Source organism: Dipodomys ordii, unplaced genomic scaffold (assembly GCF_000151885.1).
Source record: "Dipodomys ordii isolate 6190 unplaced genomic scaffold, Dord_2.0 Scaffold186, whole genome shotgun sequence".
In the NCBI taxonomy this organism is placed as follows: Eukaryota; Metazoa; Chordata; class Mammalia; order Rodentia; family Heteromyidae; genus Dipodomys; species Dipodomys ordii.
In genome coordinates this window covers 1,471,095-1,491,400 of record NW_012267402.1, presented here as the reverse complement: position 1 = coordinate 1,491,400, position 20,306 = coordinate 1,471,095, and the positions used below count along the sequence as shown (strand labels likewise).

The following is a 20,306-nucleotide window of genomic DNA, read 5'->3' as shown; positions in this document are numbered from 1 at the left end:
CAAGCCTCAGTACCTCACACACACAAAAGAAAGTAACATGTACTTGGGGATATACCTCAGTGGTAGAGCACCTGTCTAGCATACCCAGCTCCATCAAAAAGAAATAAAACCACTAATGTGGATCTAAAGTTAATATTAAAACAACTACCTTCCAATTTAAAAGTATCATTTAGATTTTCTACTGATAGTAAATAAAATCCAATTAGTTATGAAATTTGAAATAGAAAACCTCAAAGCTGCTCTCCTTTAATAAGAAGACAAGAATCATCAATGGGTCCCACATAAAAACTCAGTCAATGCACTTATTTTTAGTTGGTATTATGTGAAACCAGAATTTCAGATTGTGGTATGTGTTTGTCTAAGGCAAGGAAAGTTTGACTATATATGAAGCATAGATATTAGCATGGTTATAAAGTCAGTATGATCAATACATATTCATCCTTTTTAAAAATGATACATTCCTAGCTACATAATACTTAATTCCATTTCTTATTTGAATATTATGTTTGACATCAAGCTTAGAAGCATAATTGCTGTATTACATTAAAAAATACTTCATTCTTCCAATATTGCAAAGTATGCTCTATTTTCAAATATCTGGTATGTTTTGTTTTTATTTTGTCAGTCGTGGGGCATGAACTCTGGGCCTGGGCACTGTCCCTCAGCTCTTCAGCTCAAGTCTAGTGGGCTACCACTTGAGCCACTTCTGGCATTTTCTACTTATGTGGTTCTGAGGAATCAAACCCAGGGTCTCATTCATGCAAGGCAAGCACTCTACCACTGAGCCACCTTCCCAGACCCTACTTGGTATGTTTTTGCATGGAAATTTAAAAGATACACTTGCTAGTTACAATTACTGTGTTACAAGTAATTGTGCAAAGAAAGAAGTTTACAAGGAGAACAAAATAAAAACTAAGCAAAATAATTATTGCATTTAACACAATATAAAATAGTTCTGAATATACTTGTTTCTTGTCCTAGCAATGTGTATATGCATTTTATAACTATTAATTTGATAGACATACTAAGATTATGCATGATTTGATTAGTTTTCTTCCTTATATCATCTCTAAGAGCACTGGGAGGTAATTTTCTTTTGAATAAAGTAAAATAATCTTATTTTTTGTTTTTAAATCTGAGTCATACACAAGTGACTCTTTAATTTTGAAAAGTTATATACTTCATTTTAGGGGTGAAATTAAAATTCAACATTTAATCATACTTTTTCTATATAGTCTACATTGATATTGGGAAACAAAGGCAAGTCTTGATTTCATCTGTGTTTTAAATATGATTATACATTTTTTTCTGTTTAATGAGATGAAGAAAACCATTCTTCCCTCTCAATCGCTTAGAGATACAGCTTTAAATACAGGTGGATCAAGTCAAGTAATATCGATTATCTATTATTTTTGCATAGAACACAAATAAAAGTTACATTATTTCCTTCCTAAGGTCTCAGCTAGTTTCTTAAGTCTTTTCTTCAGCTCCAATGGAAATTTCTCATAACACTTCTTACAGACTGGCTTCATGTCAAACTCCACAAATTTATTCCTAAGGAAAACAAATATATATAAAACAAATCATTAGAAATGTATTCAACACAGACATATAAGTAATATGAAGCAATTTCATTGAACTAAATGAAGACATAATAATTCTATTTTTATGTTACTGAAGAATTATAATTCTAATCTCAATCCTTATTCTGGTAAATGTGAAAATGCAGAGTGTCAGCAGAAAAAAAGTAGTCTTCTGAATTGTTCCTTTGCAGTAATCTGAAAAACAGTATTGTGTTTTATTCAATGCTAAGTAAACAGGAAATCTAATAAGTCTATTGCTGTAAAGTCAATTACATTTTAAAATACCATAAGAATACCTTAAAGAATAAATTTCCTTAAAGCAAACAATTGGTTTTTGTAATATTAATTGGAGGCAGAATGATTAGTATCTTAAACTTTTATGACTTTTTTGCTTTTATTTCCTAATAAAGTAAGTTCTTACATTTATAAGTTCTTCAAAAGAAACTACCTGCAGGTGTTCTGTAACTTGTAGTTATATGAAGAATTCATTCTATTTTTTTAGACCTAGAACAAAACATACTAGTAATCTGATTGTAAACAGAAAATGACTAGAGAAAATGACTTTTCAGATGGTCTGCCTTCCATCACTAACACATTTCTTAATAATACAGAGGCTTATTGCTACTAAAATTCTGGGTATTTAATTTTTGAGTTGAGTAAATACTTAACTTTTTTATAGAGTTATAACTCATTTCCTGTGATATATTTAGGAACCATTTGCAGAGCATATCTAGTAGCTCAATGTCATCTATGATGATAATTTCAAAATAAGCTTTAATGCATTCTTAAAGTATAGTAAATTAGACTACATGTTTTGAGGTAATTTTAAAGAGCAATGTTACTAACAAAGTTAATTCCTAACCACACAATTATGAATGAAAACAAAAACATTTCTGTCTTTAGAGTACTGTACAGAGAGTTATTTTCTATTGTTTTTCACAGAGAAATTAATGGTGACATGTTTTCATAGAGAAGCTTATGGTAACTCAAATGTTACATTCCAACTGGCAAATCAAATGCTTCTCAAGAGTTTAATAAATTATCTGTTTTTACAGAGAGCACTTAGTATCTGTTCTATTGTCTTAAGTTTCAATTTGCCTTTTAATTCCTCTACAAAAGGAAACACAGAAATTGAAAGGTTCTTAGAACTTGAAACACAATGATAACATGGAAGGAAAAATGAAAGAACCATGCTAGTAATTCAACAGAATGTGAAAGACTGAAATATTTCCTGTAACAGTCAGATATAGTCTGAAAATAGGAGGAAAATGATTTCACAACCAGTATCCTATGGCACTAAATGAGATTGTGTACACACACACAGTACACAGACATGATAAACCACACCACCTATGTACCTTGTTATGTAAACAAGACATGCTGACAGAATTAAACACAGAGCTTATAACACATGCTGTTTTAAACATATCAAACATGAAACTTCTCAAGTGATTTTAGACAAAGAAACCAAAGACTGGGATTTTTTTTGAATGCTGCAGTTATTAGACAAAATTTAAAGTAACTGGGCCTCTAATCCTAGCTTACCCAAGAAGGTAAGATCTAAGGAGATTAGATGAAAGCCAGCCTAGTCAGTCAATTCCACGAGACTTTTATCTCCTATTAAGCACCAAAAAGCTGGAAGTGGGGCTATGCCCCAAGTAGTAGAGTGCTAGTCTTGAGCACAAAAGCTGAGGGGCAGTGCCCAAGTCCCAAGTTCAATCTCCAGAACCAGCATATACATACAAAAAATATATATTTTAAAACGTTTGCAAACACTGTCAGTTAAGAGATTGGGAATCTTCTTAAGAGAAACTGTCTGCTACTATATGATTTAGAAGAAGAGGTTAGTTCATAGATGAAGGGAGACATGTGCCCAAAAGGTAGTGTGAAGTGTGTAACTAAGATTTACAATTTTAATAATTAAGCAAAAGGACCAACTGCACAGGACTATTTCAATCTCTGATGGCCAGAAAAGCATGCCAAATAAAAGAAACAAACAAAAGCAAGACAGAAAAAAATTCTAAAGGACTAACCAAAGAAGAAAGTAGTGAAAATGATGATAGAAGAGATAGAAAAGTTTACAAACAGACTGGCTTTTTCTTTTTCTGCTTGTCCTTATCCTTTGCTTCTCTCTCCCGTTTGGCAAGTCGCCTCTTAAATTCTTCTGGCATTTTCTCGTAACAGTGTTTGCAGACTGGTTTTAGATCAATTTCAACAAACTTATCCCTTTGAGTGAACAAAGAAGGAAGAGAACAAACAACAGGGAACAGGTTAAAGGGGAAACCTTTACTACCAGAAGTGAAACAAGTAAGTGAAAGAAATAAGAAATAAAATTAACTCTCTTTTAAATTAGGAATGTTTCTCGCCTTGGAGTCACTGTATCAGACAGACGACTTACTTGAGTGTTAGTTTGGTGTTGCAGGTGGAACAGGCAAAGCAGCTCACACACCAGGCCTTGTTGAGGGCAGAGACAACTAGGAGAGAAAGGGAGAGAACATGCACTGGTCATATGAAAGTACAGACACTGCTGAGCAGAGGAAGTTTTACTTTAAATCCTGAAACAGGAAGAAGGCTGCCCCCTAGCTACTGCAGGAGGTTCCCAAGAACCTTTCTTGGCTGGGGATGGGGTGGTTGTTCCCGTGATTCTCTGTTGTGCCTGTACAGCAAAGATGAAGCCAAGCTTAAACCCCAATGCTACACACACACACACACACACACACACACACACACACACACACACACACACACACACACACACACACACACCCCAACAAAAAACAAACACCTCTTCAGGCGTTCTTTTCTTACAAAAGAACCACATAACTAAGAGTTCAATACCATTAAAAAGCATTGACTCAATTTTATTAATTTATTATGATTTTTTCACATTACTGAAAAAATTACATAAATCAAGCACCTAATGTCTTCCAGGACTGTAGGGTCCAATTAGAAAAGAGAATTGTTTTTCCATTTTAATAATTAATTTTTTCCATTTCTTAAGAATCTGTGACATTAAAGATTCTGCACTTCTATCCTACAGACAATACAGCAACAAATGAGCCTTGCTGACAGGACTGGCAGACTAGCAATCAAGTTGCTTCCGTCCCTTACACTGTTGACTAAAGAAATACATTTGAGGTATATAGTTTTTAGAATCTACATATTAAATTATTTAAAGTAGGACCATTTCTCCCAAAGTTGGCAATAAGAAAGTAGCTTTCTTTGATAGCTTCCTTTACCTGGTAACAACAGTCTCTCAGTTAAGGTTTATTTTCAATGACACTAAAAGTTGTTTTCCTCAGCTAATTTCACAAAATACATATGAACAGTGTTTCATAAAGTATTTCCTGAGTTAAGCGATGTCTGCTGATAACTATGAAGCATGTTGAAAACAGGATTGTTTAAAACTTGTGTCAGGAAGTCTCTGCCAGACTGTGCTGGTGACTATTAGCAAACACAGCTGTTTCCTCTCTGATCCAGTCAATCTGCCCTGCCTGATATCCACACAAGAGTGGTCAATCCCAGTAAGGCTTGCAGAAACTGTCAGGCTTTAGTGTGTGCAGAGTTAAAGTGACTTTCTAACTATCACAGCACACTGAATTGTTCCAAATAAACACTGTGCCAGAAACTGGAAATACAAACAGGTCCATGGGGAACAGCTCTCACAGGTGCTAGGCCAGCAAAACTGTGGCCTGAAGTACTATCATCAAGAAGTCATTAATCCCTTAGTTCTAATTCACTGCTAAGATTACCTGTTAAATATGCAAAAGGTGGGGGAGGGAATAATGATAGTGATTTATATTCCAAACAATAGCAACATCAGCCTTTTTCATATCAAAGTGATTTTGTGTCAAAATGGACCTGGCTGAGACCTACAAATATTTGGCCAAAACCTATAGATACTTACCATCACCCTCTATGACACGGTTGCAGTGGAAACAAACATCACCAAATAGCTGAGAACAGAAAAAAGTGGTAAAAGATGAATCAGAATTAAGTTTTGAACATCCAATATTCAATGTAATTCCAGTTCTAGCACTTAAAAACAAACAGCTGTCATCCAAGATCTGAAACTTACCATTTCTACAGAAAGTCAGTACAAGTTCATTGACCATTTGTTACCATTTACAATAGAAATGATTTGTTATTCATTGTTTTAAAAGCTCTTCCTAGATGACAATATGCACAACAAAATAACTAATACAGGACTTTATGACTGCATATGGTAAGAAATGGATAAATGAAGACCTACAGTAGAAAAGGTGGTTAGGCTCTTGCTCAAGCAAAGTGCTGAGGGCTGAGTGACAAGCCTGAAACTGTAATTTTTCACTCAGAGCATACACTAAATTTAGGGCAGATGTGATAAGGAACAGGCTGTATCCAAGGGAAAGTGGAAATACAGTCAACAAATACAGTGTAAATACAGTCAGGCAGGAATAAGCACAGTGTGATTTACAGAAGTCTCACTCAGTGTTCCCACCAAGAGCTCACAATCTCAATCAATGGTTAAGAATCAGTACAAGAGCACCAGGGGAAACACTAGAAACATGAAAAACATTAGAAATGTTTTAGACTTGAAGAAGTTAAGGAAATATAACAAATCTAGACCAACTCTAGTTTTATAGCAGGAAAAAACAGCAAACCAAAACAACTAACCACTTGAAGAACAAGGGCCAAGTAAAAAACTAGTATACAAGGACTGAAGTAATTTATTAATACTTATAACTGAGATTATCTAAGAGGTTTCTATAAAATTGGGGAATATACAATGTAGTATTTAGGAATAAGGAAACATGATGACTATATCATAAAATGCTAATCCTTAAAAAATCTGTTTTTATATATACAAATACATACATTTTCACCCATGCATATAAGAGTGCATTTTTTCTTTTCTTTTCTTTTTAATTGGTCATGGGGCTTGAACTCAGGGTCTGGGAACTGTTCCTAAACTCTTGCTCAAGACTAGTGCTCTATCACTTTGAGCCACTGCTTTACTTCTGGTTTTCTGGTGGTTAATTGGAAATAAGAGTCTTGTGGACTTTTGTGCCCGGGCTGCCATTGAACTGAGATCCTCAGGTCTCAGACTGCTGAGTAGCTAGGATTATAGGCATGAGCCACCAGAGACTAGCTTAAGGGTTTGCTTTATACAGAAAAGCAAACATGAGAATGAAGCAAATGATGAATATAACCAATTTTTCTTAATCTGAATTTCTCAAATAAGAATCTAGAAATAAGAGCTTTGTAAAACAATGTGTATTTTCCAAAAGATTTCCTTCTAGCTAAAATGCTGAAGAGCTTTAATTCATAAGACTGTTTCTGGTATCAATACCTGGTTGTAGTGGGTTTCACAATAAGCCAGGCCTTTCCTCTCATAATGACGATGTCCAAGAAATGGTTTTTCACACTTGGCACAAACAAAATGCTAGAAAAAAAATCAATACAGGTCATTTTAAAATCGATTAACACCACAATGTTTTTTTTTTTTTTTGGGGGGGGGGTTGGTTGTGAGGCCTGAACTCTGGGCCTGGGCGCTATCCCTCAGCTCTTCAAATCAAGACAAGCGCTCTACCACTTGAGCCACAGTGCCACTTCCAGCTTTTTCTTTCTTTCTGTTTTTATTGTGAAATACCATACAGAGGAGTTACAATTACACGGGCAAGGTAATGAGTACATTTCTTATCAAGCATTGTTGCCTCCTCCTTTGTTTCCTCTTCCCATCTCCCCTACCCCCCACTTCCAGTTTTTTCTGCTTATGTGGTACTGAGGAATCGAACCCAGGGCCTCATGCATGTGAGGCAAGTACTCTACCACTGAGCCACCATCCCAGCCCAACACCACAATGTTTATATTTTTTGTTTATGGTCACTCGTGGGGCTTGAACTCAGAACCTGAGTGCTGTCCCTGAGCTTTTTCACTCAAGGCTAGCATTCTACCACTTTGAGCCACAGTGGTACTTCCAGTTTTCTTAAGGTTAATTGGAGATAAGAGTCACATAGACTTTCCTGCCTGGGCTGGCTTCAAACTGTAATCCTCAAATCTCAGCACCTGAGTAACCAGGATAACAGGCCATGAGCCACTGGTGCCTGGGTATTTACATTGATTCGGGTTTCTTTGATGGTTATGTTAAGCAGCCTATTCCAACAATCCACTTGAAAAGTGATATGAACATCTTAATGGTATCTGTAACTAAAAATAACAGTTCCTGTTGCTGGGTAGCGACCTTGATAGAATTATCTAAAGAATGTTTTTTAATTTTTTTGTGGTATTGAGTTGAACTTTGGGGCCCTGTACTTGTTAGGTAAACACTCTACCACTTGAGCCATACCCCTAGCCCTTTTAGCTATTTTTTTTTTTCAGATGGAATCTTGTGCTTTTTGTTGAAGTCATCCTTAAGGCTTCAAAATTCTTTGGCCTCTGATTCCCACATAGCTCAGATTACGATACCTGGCTTATTTGTTGAGATAGAGTCTCATTAAATTTATATCCCTCTGCTCACAGACCAGCCTTGAGGCACAATTCTGCTATCTGTTTTGAGCGGCTGCAATTAGAGGTAGCATACCCAACCCCAAGAAGGATTTTTGTCAGTCGTAGGGCTTGAACTCTGGGCTTGGGCGCTGTCCCTGCGCTCTTCAGCTCAAGGAAAGCGCTCTACCGCTTGAGCCACAGAGCCACTTCTGGTTTGCTAGTGGTTTATTGGAGATAAGAGTCTCAAAGACTTTGCTGCCCAGGCTGGCTTTGAACCATGATCATCAGATCTCAGCCTCCTGAGTAGCTAGGATTATAGGTGTGAGCCACCGGCTCCCGGCCCCAAGAAGGATTTAAGAATAGGATATACATCCTGCACTATATTGACCTATCACAACAGGAGTGTATATTCTAGATTCTTAATTTCTACAACGTAAAGTATTGGATTTTTTTGTTTGTCTTTTATTGTCATCGTGGGTCTTGAACTCTGGGCCTGGGCACTGGCCCTGAGCTCTTCAGCTCAAGGCTAGCACTCTACCACTTGAGCCACAGCACCACTTTCCAGTTTTCTGGTAGTTAATTGGAGATAAGAGTCTCACCAGTATTCCTATCCAAGCTGGCTCTGAACTGCTATCCTCAGATCTCAGCCTCTTGAGTAACTAAGATTACAGACATGAGCCCCTGGCATGTGGCTGTAAAGTGTTTTAATATGTCCACATTTTATTTCAGAATATCTTATTTTTACTAGTACAAATGAATCACAGAAATTCAAAAGTGCTAATATTCATGCTATTTAGTACATACCTCCACATGCCACTGCTTACCCATGGCATTTACCACACGTCCTTCAATGGGTCGCCTGCAGGCTCCACAAATGGGAACTCCCATCTTATCGTGGCATGGCAAGCAGTACAACTCCCCTTTCAGCTCTCGGGCATCAGCCGTCAGCTCCTTCCTATCAGCAAAAACATAAAAATCCTGCTGTAATAATCCCCAGTAATTGCTTTTTCACCATGAGAGGTGACCAGAGTAACCTGAACTAAACACCTGGAATAGGTTCCAGAGGGCTACCACAATGATAATGTTAAGGTACAAGAGATCAGATATATTTATCATTTCCATCTTGTATTATCACTTACATTTCAGTCCATTTGTCTTCCTTAAAAATCACAGTGCTGACCCAAATAATCAAGAACAAGGTCACACTAAAGCTACCATAAACAGTTTTTATCGCAGCATTATTCATCAGAGCTAAGAAATGGAACCAACCCAGAGGCCCCTTAGTAGATGAATGCATCAAGAAAATGTGGTATGTATATACAGATATATAGACAATGTAATTCTATGCCTCCATCAGAAAGAATAATACCACCCCATTTGCTAGGAAATGGAAAGACTTGGAAAAAATCATAGTAAGTGAAGTAAGCCAAACCCATGGTTTCCCTCATTTGCAATAATTAGTATACGTCTAGGATAATTTTACCAGATGAGCAGGAAAAGCTATGTACATTTGACCATATAAGATTATACTAAGCAAAATGAACCCCAAGATATGGACACAAGAGGTCTTTCTTTGTTGTTGTTGTTTTTAATGTACTATGTAATTTTTTTTGTTTCCTTTGTATGTTCTTCCCCCTATGGTATATCCCCTGTTGTCACTGTACTTGATTTTGGTACCCTGCATCTTGTATATAGAATTGTTTAATTTGGGGAGGGCAAGGGGAATAACAAAATGCTGAAACAAGGACATAGGATGACCCATTGCACAATCATACCCACAAAACATTGCAACAATGATACCCACAAGACGGTATACTGGAAATGAACTTTACAGCTTCAGGTGGGGGGAGAGGGAGTGGAAGAATGAGGGGGGTAGAGGAGGGAAGGGATAGTGGGAGAACAACAAGGGAAGAGATAACAATGCTCAACAAGAAATGTACTCATTGCCTTACTCATGTAACTATAACATGTAATATAAATATAACATGTAATATAAATATAAATGTAGTATAAAAATGTACAGCATTTTTACAATAAAATAAAAATAAATTATAATGCTGGCCAGGTGCTGGCTATAATGCTAGCTACTCAGGAGGCTGAGATCTGAGGATCGTGGTTCAAAGTCAGCCCAGGCAAGGCAGTCTGTGAGACCCTTATCTCCAATAGACTACTCAGAAAAAGGCCAGAAATGGCACTATGGCTTACATGATAGAGCACTAGCTTTGAACACAAAGTAGTTCAGGGACAATGCCCAGGGCCTAAGTTCAAGCCCCAGGACCAGAAATTAATTAATTAATTAATTAAATCATAGTGCTGAGCTCTGTGCGTTGGTGCACAGAAGGCTGAGACAAGAGAAATTTGAATTTCAGAACAGCCTGGGTAACATAAGAAGAACCTGTCTGAAAGAGCCCCAAACAAGCAAACAAACAACAACAAAAAGGCAAATCAACTGTGCTAAGGACAAGTACCACCTTCCCAAACACAAAGGGGATTGGATACCAGCTTCATAACGATTATTGAAGTTGTAACAAGCAATAGAGAGCCTAACTTATGGTATGGGAATAATAGCTTAGTGATACAGTACTTGTGCCAGTTTGTACTATGTCTTGGATTCTATTTCTCATACCAGAGAGGTAGTAGAAGGGGTAGAGAATAAAAAAACTACCTTACTATAATATTAGGTTAATAGAATGTAAACAATAAAATGGGGCTGGGAAGGTGGCTCAGTGGTAGAGTGCTTGCCTTGCATGCATGAGGCCCTGGGTTTGATTCTTTAGCACCACATAAGCAGAAAAAGCTGGAAGTGGCGCTGTGGCTCAAAGTGGTAGAGCGCTAACCTTGAGCTGAAGAGATGAGGGACAGGGCTCAGGCTCAGAGCTCAGGCCCCATGACCGACAAAAAAAAAAAAAAAAACAAAAAACGCTCAAAATTATTTCTGTATGTGTTACTGGCTCATTTCAGGGTCTTGTACTTTTGCTTAGCTGGTACTTTGCTTAGTTGGTACTTTACCACTTGAACCACACATCCACTGCCAGGTTTTTCTGTGATTAATTGGAGATACAAAGCCTTTTAGATTTGGCTGCCCAGACTGGCTTTGAACCCCCATCATGAGATCTCAGTCTCCTGAGTAGCTAGGATTACAGGTATGAGTCACTGACTCCAGCTTATTTGTCTGTCTGTCTGTCTGTCTGACTGTGTCTACCTACTAGAATTTCTCTTTTCACACTCTGTCTTGGGAAGTAGGGTTTGAATTCAGCATCTTGCACTCACTTGGTTTGCCTGCTTGACTGACATTCTCCCATTTGATGTTCACCTTAACCCCTCAGAATTTTTTTTCTCTAAATGCTTAAATTAGCTATTATTTTGTACCATCAAACATTTAACCAAATATACTTATTTGAATTTCACTTCTTAAAATTGTCTTCTTAGAAATGATATGAAAGGGGCAGAGAAGGTGGCTCAGTGGTAGAGTACTTGCATGCATGAGGCCCTGGGTTCGATTCCTCAGCACCACATAAGCAAAAAGACAAAAGCTGGAAGTGGTGCTGTGGCTCAAGTGGTAGAGTGCTAGCCTTGAACTAAAGAGCTGAGGGACAGCACTCAGGCCCAGAGTTCAGGCCCCATGACAGAAAAGAAAAGAAAAGAAATTATATGAATGAAAAGTGGAAACTAAATCCTAAAGTAAGGAATAATAAGCAAGGAAACTACTCACAAAATAACAATTCGATCAATAAAAAGAAAGGGCACTGGTGGCTCTTGCCTATAACTCTTAGCTACAGAGGAGGCTGAGATTTGGAGGAACATGGTTGAAAGCCAGTCCAGACAGAAAAATTCACTCCATCTCCAATTAACTAGCAAAGAGCCAGGGTTGGGGGATGTCGCTCAAATGGTAGAGACCCAATCTAGCATGTACAAGGCCTTGGGGCCAAACCTCAATAACTGACAAGGGAGAAAAAAAAAAGATAAGGTGAACTTTTAAAAGAAAACTGCATTCTTTATCCTTAATCTACTATCTCTCCTTCCTTCTGAGTACAATGTAGCACATAAATTCATATTAACTAAAGTAACGAATCATTTTCCATGAAAATTTTATACCAAAAGCCAGGCTAAATAGCTCACACATATAGTGCTGGGTACTTGAAGGTTGGGGTGAAAGGAAAGGACAGTGCAAGGCAGAAGGATCCACTTGAGTTCTATATGCAGTTCAAGGCCAGGGTAGGCAACATAATGGGTCTCCTCAAAAGAACAACAACAATAACAAAACCAAACAAAACCAAGATGTGGTAGCATACACCTATCTTTCCAGCACTTAGGTGGCTGAGGCAGGAAAAAGAGAAAGTGATGGAAAAGAAAACTAATGAAATCAGAAAATTCATGGCTTAACAATTTATATGGCCTTTTGGAGATAAAACTGATTCAGATAAAATCAAAATAGAAAAAAATGCAATTTAGCATAATTCAAGACAACACCAATTATAAAACTGTGTAAACATATATAGAAATGTAACAATGAAGTTTTCCCTTGTGTAACTCTGTAAAATAGTAACAATAATAACAACAGTTTTAGGAACATTTACAGTTAATTAATATGAGCTGAGTAACTGACATAAAATTAGTTAATTTCTTTGGTCTGATGAGAATATAGTTCCATAGGATAACACCCTTCATTCTCAAGGATGTGTACAAGAGTCACATGTCAACAACTTGCTTTCAAATTGCTCAGTGACAAAGATGTTAAAACTATGTGCATGTATATACAAAAATATACATCCTGCCAAGGGAAAGAGTATGCTGTATATACTCAAATGTACAAAGCGTTAGCTGGTAAAACTAAAACATATAATGCTCCTTATATAATTTTTCTTAGCCTTCTATAGATCTAAACTTTTCCATATTAAAAGTTGGAGAAAACCAACTTAGTTTGATGGAATAATGGAAGTATGGATTAACGGAATCTTTTATTTTCATTCCACTGCTTGCTTCTAAAAGAAAGAAGAAGTGTAATACCCGCAGTTGGCACAGTTGAAGTGGTCTGGGTGGTAGGGGTCATTCTTGAAGATGAGAGGCTGCTCTTCAATGATCGCATGGCATTTCTGGCAGATGTATTTTCCAAGGCCTCTGGCTTTCTCACGATTATGACAGGGACGACATAGGTGTCTAAAGAGGGTCCAAATTGAAAATCTTAAGTACTTCCTAATAAGTATGCCTCCCGTATCTCTGATGTCCATAGAACTTCCTCTCTGCATGTGTCCCTGCTGGCAACACAGAAGGCATGATAATAGTCCTGCCAGTTACACAAAGCTGTGGGGTTATTTCCCATGACACCAGGCAGGGTGGTCTATGGTAGGGTCTGAGGGGAAAATGCATATGACCTTGTAAAAGTTATTATTTCAACCACCCCACACCCAGCACAGATGGCCAACTCCTACCTGCCAGCATTCTTGACAAACCCAATGTCTGCCAGCACTTCTTGGCAGAGGTCACAGCGGAAGCACTCAGGATGCCAGCTGTTGTTCATGGCTTTGATAACTCGACCAATGATGAATTCACCTGTGGGAAAGAAATACACAAAGGATGTCCTGTTGGCAACATATTTACTAAAACCAAGAGAAAAGAACACCTAAATCTTTCTTGATAAAGTGGTACTCCAAATTAAAGACCAAAAAAAAGGTCTTTATTTCATCTGAATCCTTGTTTTTTGTTCTGTTTTGATTTCAGGCTGTTTTAGCACCCAAATCTAGCTTTCCTTTTAATGATCTGTGAGCTCTTTGGTGAGTTTTGATAACATCTGATCAATGCTGACAGATAAGTGAAATCTACAGAACACTTTCTTTTTTAGTTTTTTTTTTTTTTTTGGTTGGTCGTGGGGCTTGAACTCTGGGCTTGGGCGCTGTCCCTCAGCTCTTCAGCTCAAGGCGAGTGCTCTACCACTTGAGCTACAGTGCCACTTCCGGTTTTCTGGTGGTTTATTGGAGATAGGAGTCTCACGGTCTCTCTTGCCAGGGCTGGCTTTGAACCGCGATCCTCAGATCTCAGCCTCCTGAGTAGCTAGGATTACAGGCCTGAGCCACCAGCGCCCGGCTTCTTTTTTAGTTTTTGATACTGGGTATTGAACCCAAGGCTTCAAGTATGCTCTACCTCTGAGCTACACTGTCAGTACACTTTTAAAAATAATACATACTTACTTTCTTCCTTCACTAAACCATTACAACATTCTAATCAGGTTCCCTAGTATCCTTCTAGTAAGTGCTATAGCAGAAGCAAGTCATGCAGGCTGAAAGCACCTATACTCTCCCTCCCCACTGAGATCTTCCTTGTCTTTTTCCTGGCCAGCCCATAAACAAGCAAAGGGTATTTAAAAAGGAAAAACACTCCAGACCAATCACAGAAGTGTTCCCTAAAAACCTTCACTCTCCTTTCTGTACAAGTCAATTCTGTTCAGGACTTGATACTTCCTAGTTTGGTATTATGTTAGTAATAGGGAAGAGGACAAATACAGTACTTCTACAATAGTCACTTGTAATAAGCATCAAAAGCCATTCCTACCATTGGAGTTTTTTAGTGCTAAGTGAGGAATGGGACAAGGCTCAAGTGGTAGAGTGTTTGCCAAACAGTGCTAAATGATGTAAATAACTGAGAAACTTTTTAGTCTACATTCAGTGTAAAACTTACCACACTGATGGCAGCAAGGAGCAAAGAGCATCTGAAAATCATGTTCACAGTACTTCCTTCCTTCAAACTGAAAAAGAAAGACTTGACTTGTAAATAGGAAGCAACCAGTAGGAGTATTAGTTACTTTATGTAACCTATAGAAAATTAAGAACTCTTCCCTAGGAACTTATAATAAATTCTATTAGAATTTCTAAAAGTGAGTATTTGTATGATCTTCCATCTACTGCCATGTTAATGTAGTAAGGATAAACTGAACAAGCTGAAACCATAATGAATGAATCTCCAGAGTCTGCTGGTCTTGCCCCTCCATATGCTTAAGTATTTGCTGGCTCACCTACACTTACGGGTAAGCAGTGGTGAAAGCTACAGACCCTATAGCCTAGAATTCTCTTCCCACACTATTTTTAGGTCAGTATCTAAAAGTTTTTCACTTAAACATTTAAAAAAGGCACATTTTAGTATAGCTTTAATATTATTTAAGTTCTCAAAACCCATTAAACACACACACACACACACACACAAACAACAACAACAAAAAAAAACAACAGCTGCATGTGGTCAACATGTACTTGTAATCCCAGCTACTTGAGAGACAGATCTCAATTTTCAAGTCCAGCTTAGGCTACATAATGAGAATCTGTCTCCAAAACAAAACCAAATAACAAACCAAGCACCCCTCTCCCTGCCCCCTCAAAAAAGAAACCTCCCCCAAAAACCCCAAAGTAGCTGGATGAAGTGGCTATAATTCTGCAATCCTAATTACTTTGGAGGTGTAAGATAGTCTTGGCCCCAAACAAAGAAAAGTTAGCAAGATTCAATCTCAAAAGAACAAGCCAAGCATAGTGCTTTACACCAATAACTCCAGCCATGTTAGAGGTGTAGGTTAGATGACCAAGGCTTAAGGCTGGTCTGAACAAAAAAGGTGAGATTCTATCTGAAAAATACCTAAAGCAAAAAGGGCCAGGTTATGGTTCAAGTTATAGAGTGCCTGTCTAACAATGGTGAGTCCCTGAATGGCCAAAACAAAAACAAAAACATGTCTATCCTTTCAACCCAAGAGTTCTCATGGACTTGTGGTAAATATAATTTATTGGGAGGAGAGACAGGGCTCAACTTTAACCTAGGTTATTTATTTTTTCTTTCTTTGGGATGGGGAGTGAGAAGGGAAGTATTGGGGTATGAACTCAAGGGCCTTGAGTCATGTCTTCAGCCTTTTTGCTTATTTTAGGCAGGATGCCTATGCCTCTTACATAGCTGGGAAGACAGACATGAGCCTCCATGCTTGGCTTACTGGCTGACAAGGTTTCACTAACTTTTTGCCTAGGATGGCCTTGAACTATGATTCTCCCAATCACTGCTTCCCAAGTAGCTGGATCACATAGGGAGCCACCATACCATGCCTGGTCTGTTTGTTTTAAAGATATGCTAAAGTTTCACTTAAATAAATCACAGGAATTGTTACAATAAAGTTTCTCCTGAATCTTTGAGCTTCTTACAATTCACATGTCAAAAAAACCCCACATACTATTTATTAAAATACACTATTTTGTTGTTGGTGGTGGTGGTCATGGGGCTCGAACTCTGGGCCTGGGTGCTGTCCCTCAGATCTTCAGCTCAAAGTTAGCACTCTACCACATGAGCCTCAGCGCCACTTCTGGTTTTCTGAGTGGTTTACTGGAGATAAGAGTCTCACTAGACTTTCCTGCCCAGGCTGGCTATGAACTGTGATCCTCAAATCTTAGCCTCCTGGGTAAGCTAAGATTACAGCTGTGAGCCACCAGCACCCGGCTAAAATCCACTTTTAAAATGTATCATTTGTCAATGGAATTTCCTGTTATGACTATTGATTGTGCAATTTAGTGAACATCCAACAAAATTTAATTGGCAAAATTAGTTCTTGCTGTCAAGCCAAGCAATTATTATTTTTTTATTTTTTATTGTGAAAATACTGTACAGAGGGGTTACAATTACATGGGCAAGATAATGAGTACATTTCTTATCAAGCATTGTAGCCTCCTCCTTTGTTTACCCTTCCCATCCCTTCCCAGCCTCCCCCCGTCCCCCCACCCGATCCTCCCCCCCTCACCAAAGTTGTAAAGTTCGTTTTGGACATGACAACTTGTACTTCTCATTGTTGCAACAGGTCCACTTGTATCCTTATTTAAAGGACTTGTTTTTCCCCTTCCCCTCCACAAATTATACCGACATCAAATACAGTGAAAGCAGGGGTTATACTGTGGGGGAGGGACATAGAAAGCAACAAAGAAATAATCTTATAAATGTGTTAGAAACAAATGCATGAAAGAAAAAAACATTTAAATACATATCTGAGGGTTCATTTTCCTAACTTCACCTTATCTGACCTTTTCTGCCAAGCAATTAGTTTTTGCTAGAAAATGTCTTACTTCAATTTTAAATTCACATTAATGAACTCTAATATATTCACTATATCTTATTTTTATTAATAGAGGATAATAAATGGATCTACTACTCAATACTCTGTCATAATACACTGTAATGTAGTCAAAAGTAGATGTTCAAGCCAGGCACCAGTAGCTCATGCCTGTAATCCTAGCTACTCAGGAGGCTGAGATCTGAGGATTGCAGTTCATGGCCAGCCTGGTCAAGAAAGTCCGTGAGACTTGTATCTCCAATAAACCACCAGAAAACTGTAAGTGGTGCTGTGGCTCAAGTGGGAGAGCACTGGCCATGAGCTGGAGACAGCGCCTAGGCCTAGAGTCCAAGCCCCACAATAGACAAAAAAAAAAAAAGTAGATGTTCTTTGTGAAGTAAATTATATACTGATTAATGTGTGTTAGACAGATAGATAGATACATGTAGAAGTCTGAAGTTTATTTAGCTTTCAGTAGAAACTAAAAAAAAAAAAAAATTAAAGCCCAAAACTCAATTCCATTAGTTAGAAACGATCAATTTTACTGGGTTCAATGGAAAAGAAAGACTTGTGTTAATTAAAACAAAAGTTAACATATACATTTGTTAGAAGACACTAGAAAATCAATACAAACACTGTATAAAGTGAAATAAAATTCAGATTAACGGTAATTTGAGAATTGGGGGGGGGGGCGCGACTGGTCCTAGGGCTTGAACCTGGGACCTAGGTGTTGTCCCTGAGCCTCTTTGTGTTCAAGGCTAGCACTCTATCACTTGAGCCACAGTGTCACTTCCAGCTTTTTCTAAGTAATTTTATTAGAGATACAAGCCTCATGGACTTTCTTGCCCAGGCTGGCTTAGTACCACATTCCTCAGATCTCAGCCTCTTGAGTAGCTAGAATTACAGGCATGAGCCACCAGCACCCAGCTTAGTAATTTTTTTTTCTTTTTTCTTTTTTGAGGTGCTAGGGATTGAACACAGGGCCTTGAGCCTTCTAGGCAAATGTTCTAGCACTGAGCTATAGTCCAAGCATCCTGAATAAACCTTTTAAAATCTGATTCAGAAGATACAGGGTATCATAGAAGCTGAGAACATTAACCATGTATCCAGACTACATGAGTTCACATGCCAAGACCGCCCACTTTGTGACCCTGGGCAAGCTGTTTACTGTCTCGCTGCTTCTGAAGGTTAACAACCCTAGACTGCCTTGGCTGTCCTTTGATCTCCCAGAATACCTTACTATATTCACAACTTCTTGCCAATATTGCAGTGATTACTCTTTCCTCAACAATTCACCATATACCTGAATACAAAACACTCAATGTGGTCCCAATGCCAAACTTTACCATTAACAAGAAAGTATGTGGCAGGAATAGCAACAGGCTTCTAGGCATAAGGATTCCCAACTGATGCTTTTTTGTAGGAATCCTAGAACAATTAATCAGAACAGGATTTGAGATTCCTTTTCTTTGTAACATGGAAGAAGCAAGTGCTAACATGAATGTAAATATATTATTGGGCAAATCAGAAAGGACCCAGAAACCAAGTCCGGAATACAAGGATTCAGAAATGATTGCCAAGCTCCTATGAAGTGTGTGTCCCAGTAGAAGGGTACTACTTCAATTCCCAGGGGTAAGCTGCTTCTACAAAAGCTGCCTGTGTGCAGACAGAGGTAGGCCCAAGTAAAACTCTGGAATGTAACAAGGAAGGAAAATCAGAAATTCGGAAGAATCAAACTTCCATAAATACTGTCTTTCTAGATTATGACACATCACATTCCAAAATGAACTTAAATCGGAAATAGCCTACTAACAATATTAATGCTTGGAACTAGTAGTGTATTAAATTTTTGAGTTCCACTGCAGGCACGAACATGTGAGTATAAAGGTGGACTTGAACCAGCAATTGATCTGCTTCTAACTGCTGGAGTTTGTGGTGGTTTCTCTCCATGGGCAGGAAGGGAGGATAACAATTTTGTGCATTCAGCTTAGAACTAGAAAGTTAGTTGGCCTCATTTCAGGACAAGCCCAAGTGCTAAGGCTCACTTGATTGCTTAGGCTAGTTCTGCAGCGAGTAGGCAGCAGATAAGCTGGCAGGCTAGTTTTGGAATTTCCTTTCACCAGTCTTTTTCTCAGCTTCATTTCTTCCTGAGTAATCAGGATACAGTATAAGAGGAAATTAGTTAAGAAATGGTTTTGTTAATGACCTTTCCATTAACCTACTCACTACAATGGCTCTTTGTTCATCCATTTTGTAATAGGGAAAAAAGGAATACTTTTGGGAAAACCAAAAAAGGAGAGAAATATGAGATTAATGGAGAACCCAGCCATGACTGTCAGGCAGAGCTGGCAGCACACCAGGTCCTCATCTAGGTCCTGCTTCTTGGCTCAGTCCATCTCAGCTTGGAATAGTTCTGGAATTGCATCACTCTGTGACTACTGGTTCTGATTTACTTCAAAATGAATTTGCTTAAGGGAAAAATTTAGATATTCCTTTCACTGGAGATAATCAAGATGCCATAAAGCCAGGCTTAGGAACTACTACAGTTGGTGTCAGGGCCTCTGACTGAACGGGAATTTCTCTGAGAAATGGCATTTATTAGCCTTTCCTAACCACCACTGATTTGGTGGCTTTACAAAAAAATCTTTACATGTATTGGAGGATAATTGGAGATACTGAAAACTTAGAGTAACCATCACAGATGCACATTTTTCTTTGAGTCAAACTACAAAGTTTCAATATCAGTAATAACTTATAGCCCATAAATTTATATAATCTTTGGCTTTGTCTGAAATGATTACAGGAACCATAATTTCACCAAAATTTACTTAAAAAATTACTACAAAACATAATCCTGGTACCAGAATAAAGTGTGATCTAAGAGCATGCCATATGTTGTGGGCTTTCCATACATATGGTAGGATGAGGGTTTGAACTCAGGGCCTCATACTTGCTATCAGCATGTACCCTGAGACACACCACTAGCTCTTTTTTTGCAGTGGTTATTTTGAGACTGGGTCTCACTTTTTGCTCAGGTCTTGGACTTTGACCCTACTGTTTTATACTTTATTGCCATAGCTGGGATGACAGATGTATAACACTAAACCCAGATTATTCCATTGAGATGAAATCTTGGAACTTTTCTGTCTGGGCTGACCTGGAACTGTGATACTCTTGATCTCAGCCTCTCT

General features: G+C 38.1%; 1 protein-coding gene across 8 annotated transcripts in view; it reads right to left on the bottom strand.

The window, feature by feature from the left end:
• Window positions 1-739: 739 nt before the first annotated feature.
• Window positions 740-20,306, bottom strand: part of Lims1 (LIM and senescent cell antigen-like domains 1) — a 79,613-nt gene continuing 60,046 nt past the window's right edge. For 3 of the 8 annotated variants that reach the window (XM_013034282.1, XM_013034280.1, XM_013034277.1), the window contains exons 3-11: window positions 14,724-14,790; window positions 13,481-13,601; window positions 13,059-13,208; window positions 8,856-9,006; window positions 6,916-7,008; window positions 5,491-5,539; window positions 3,982-4,057; window positions 3,674-3,809; window positions 1,478-1,554 (exon numbers count right to left, since the gene is read on the bottom strand). In XM_013034282.1, the coding sequence (XP_012889736.1) occupies window positions 1,549-1,554; window positions 3,674-3,809; window positions 3,982-4,057; window positions 5,491-5,539; window positions 6,916-7,008; window positions 8,856-9,006; window positions 13,059-13,208; window positions 13,481-13,601; window positions 14,724-14,790 (849 nt within the window). In that variant the 3' untranslated portion in view covers window positions 1,478-1,548. Of the gene's footprint in view, window positions 1,555-3,669; window positions 3,810-3,981; window positions 4,058-5,490; window positions 5,540-6,915; window positions 7,009-8,855; window positions 9,007-10,446; window positions 10,451-13,058; window positions 13,209-13,480; window positions 13,602-14,723; window positions 14,791-20,306 lie in introns of those variants that run through there. The other 5 variants (XM_013034281.1, XM_013034279.1, XM_013034283.1 and 2 more) reach the window with 3 other exon arrangements.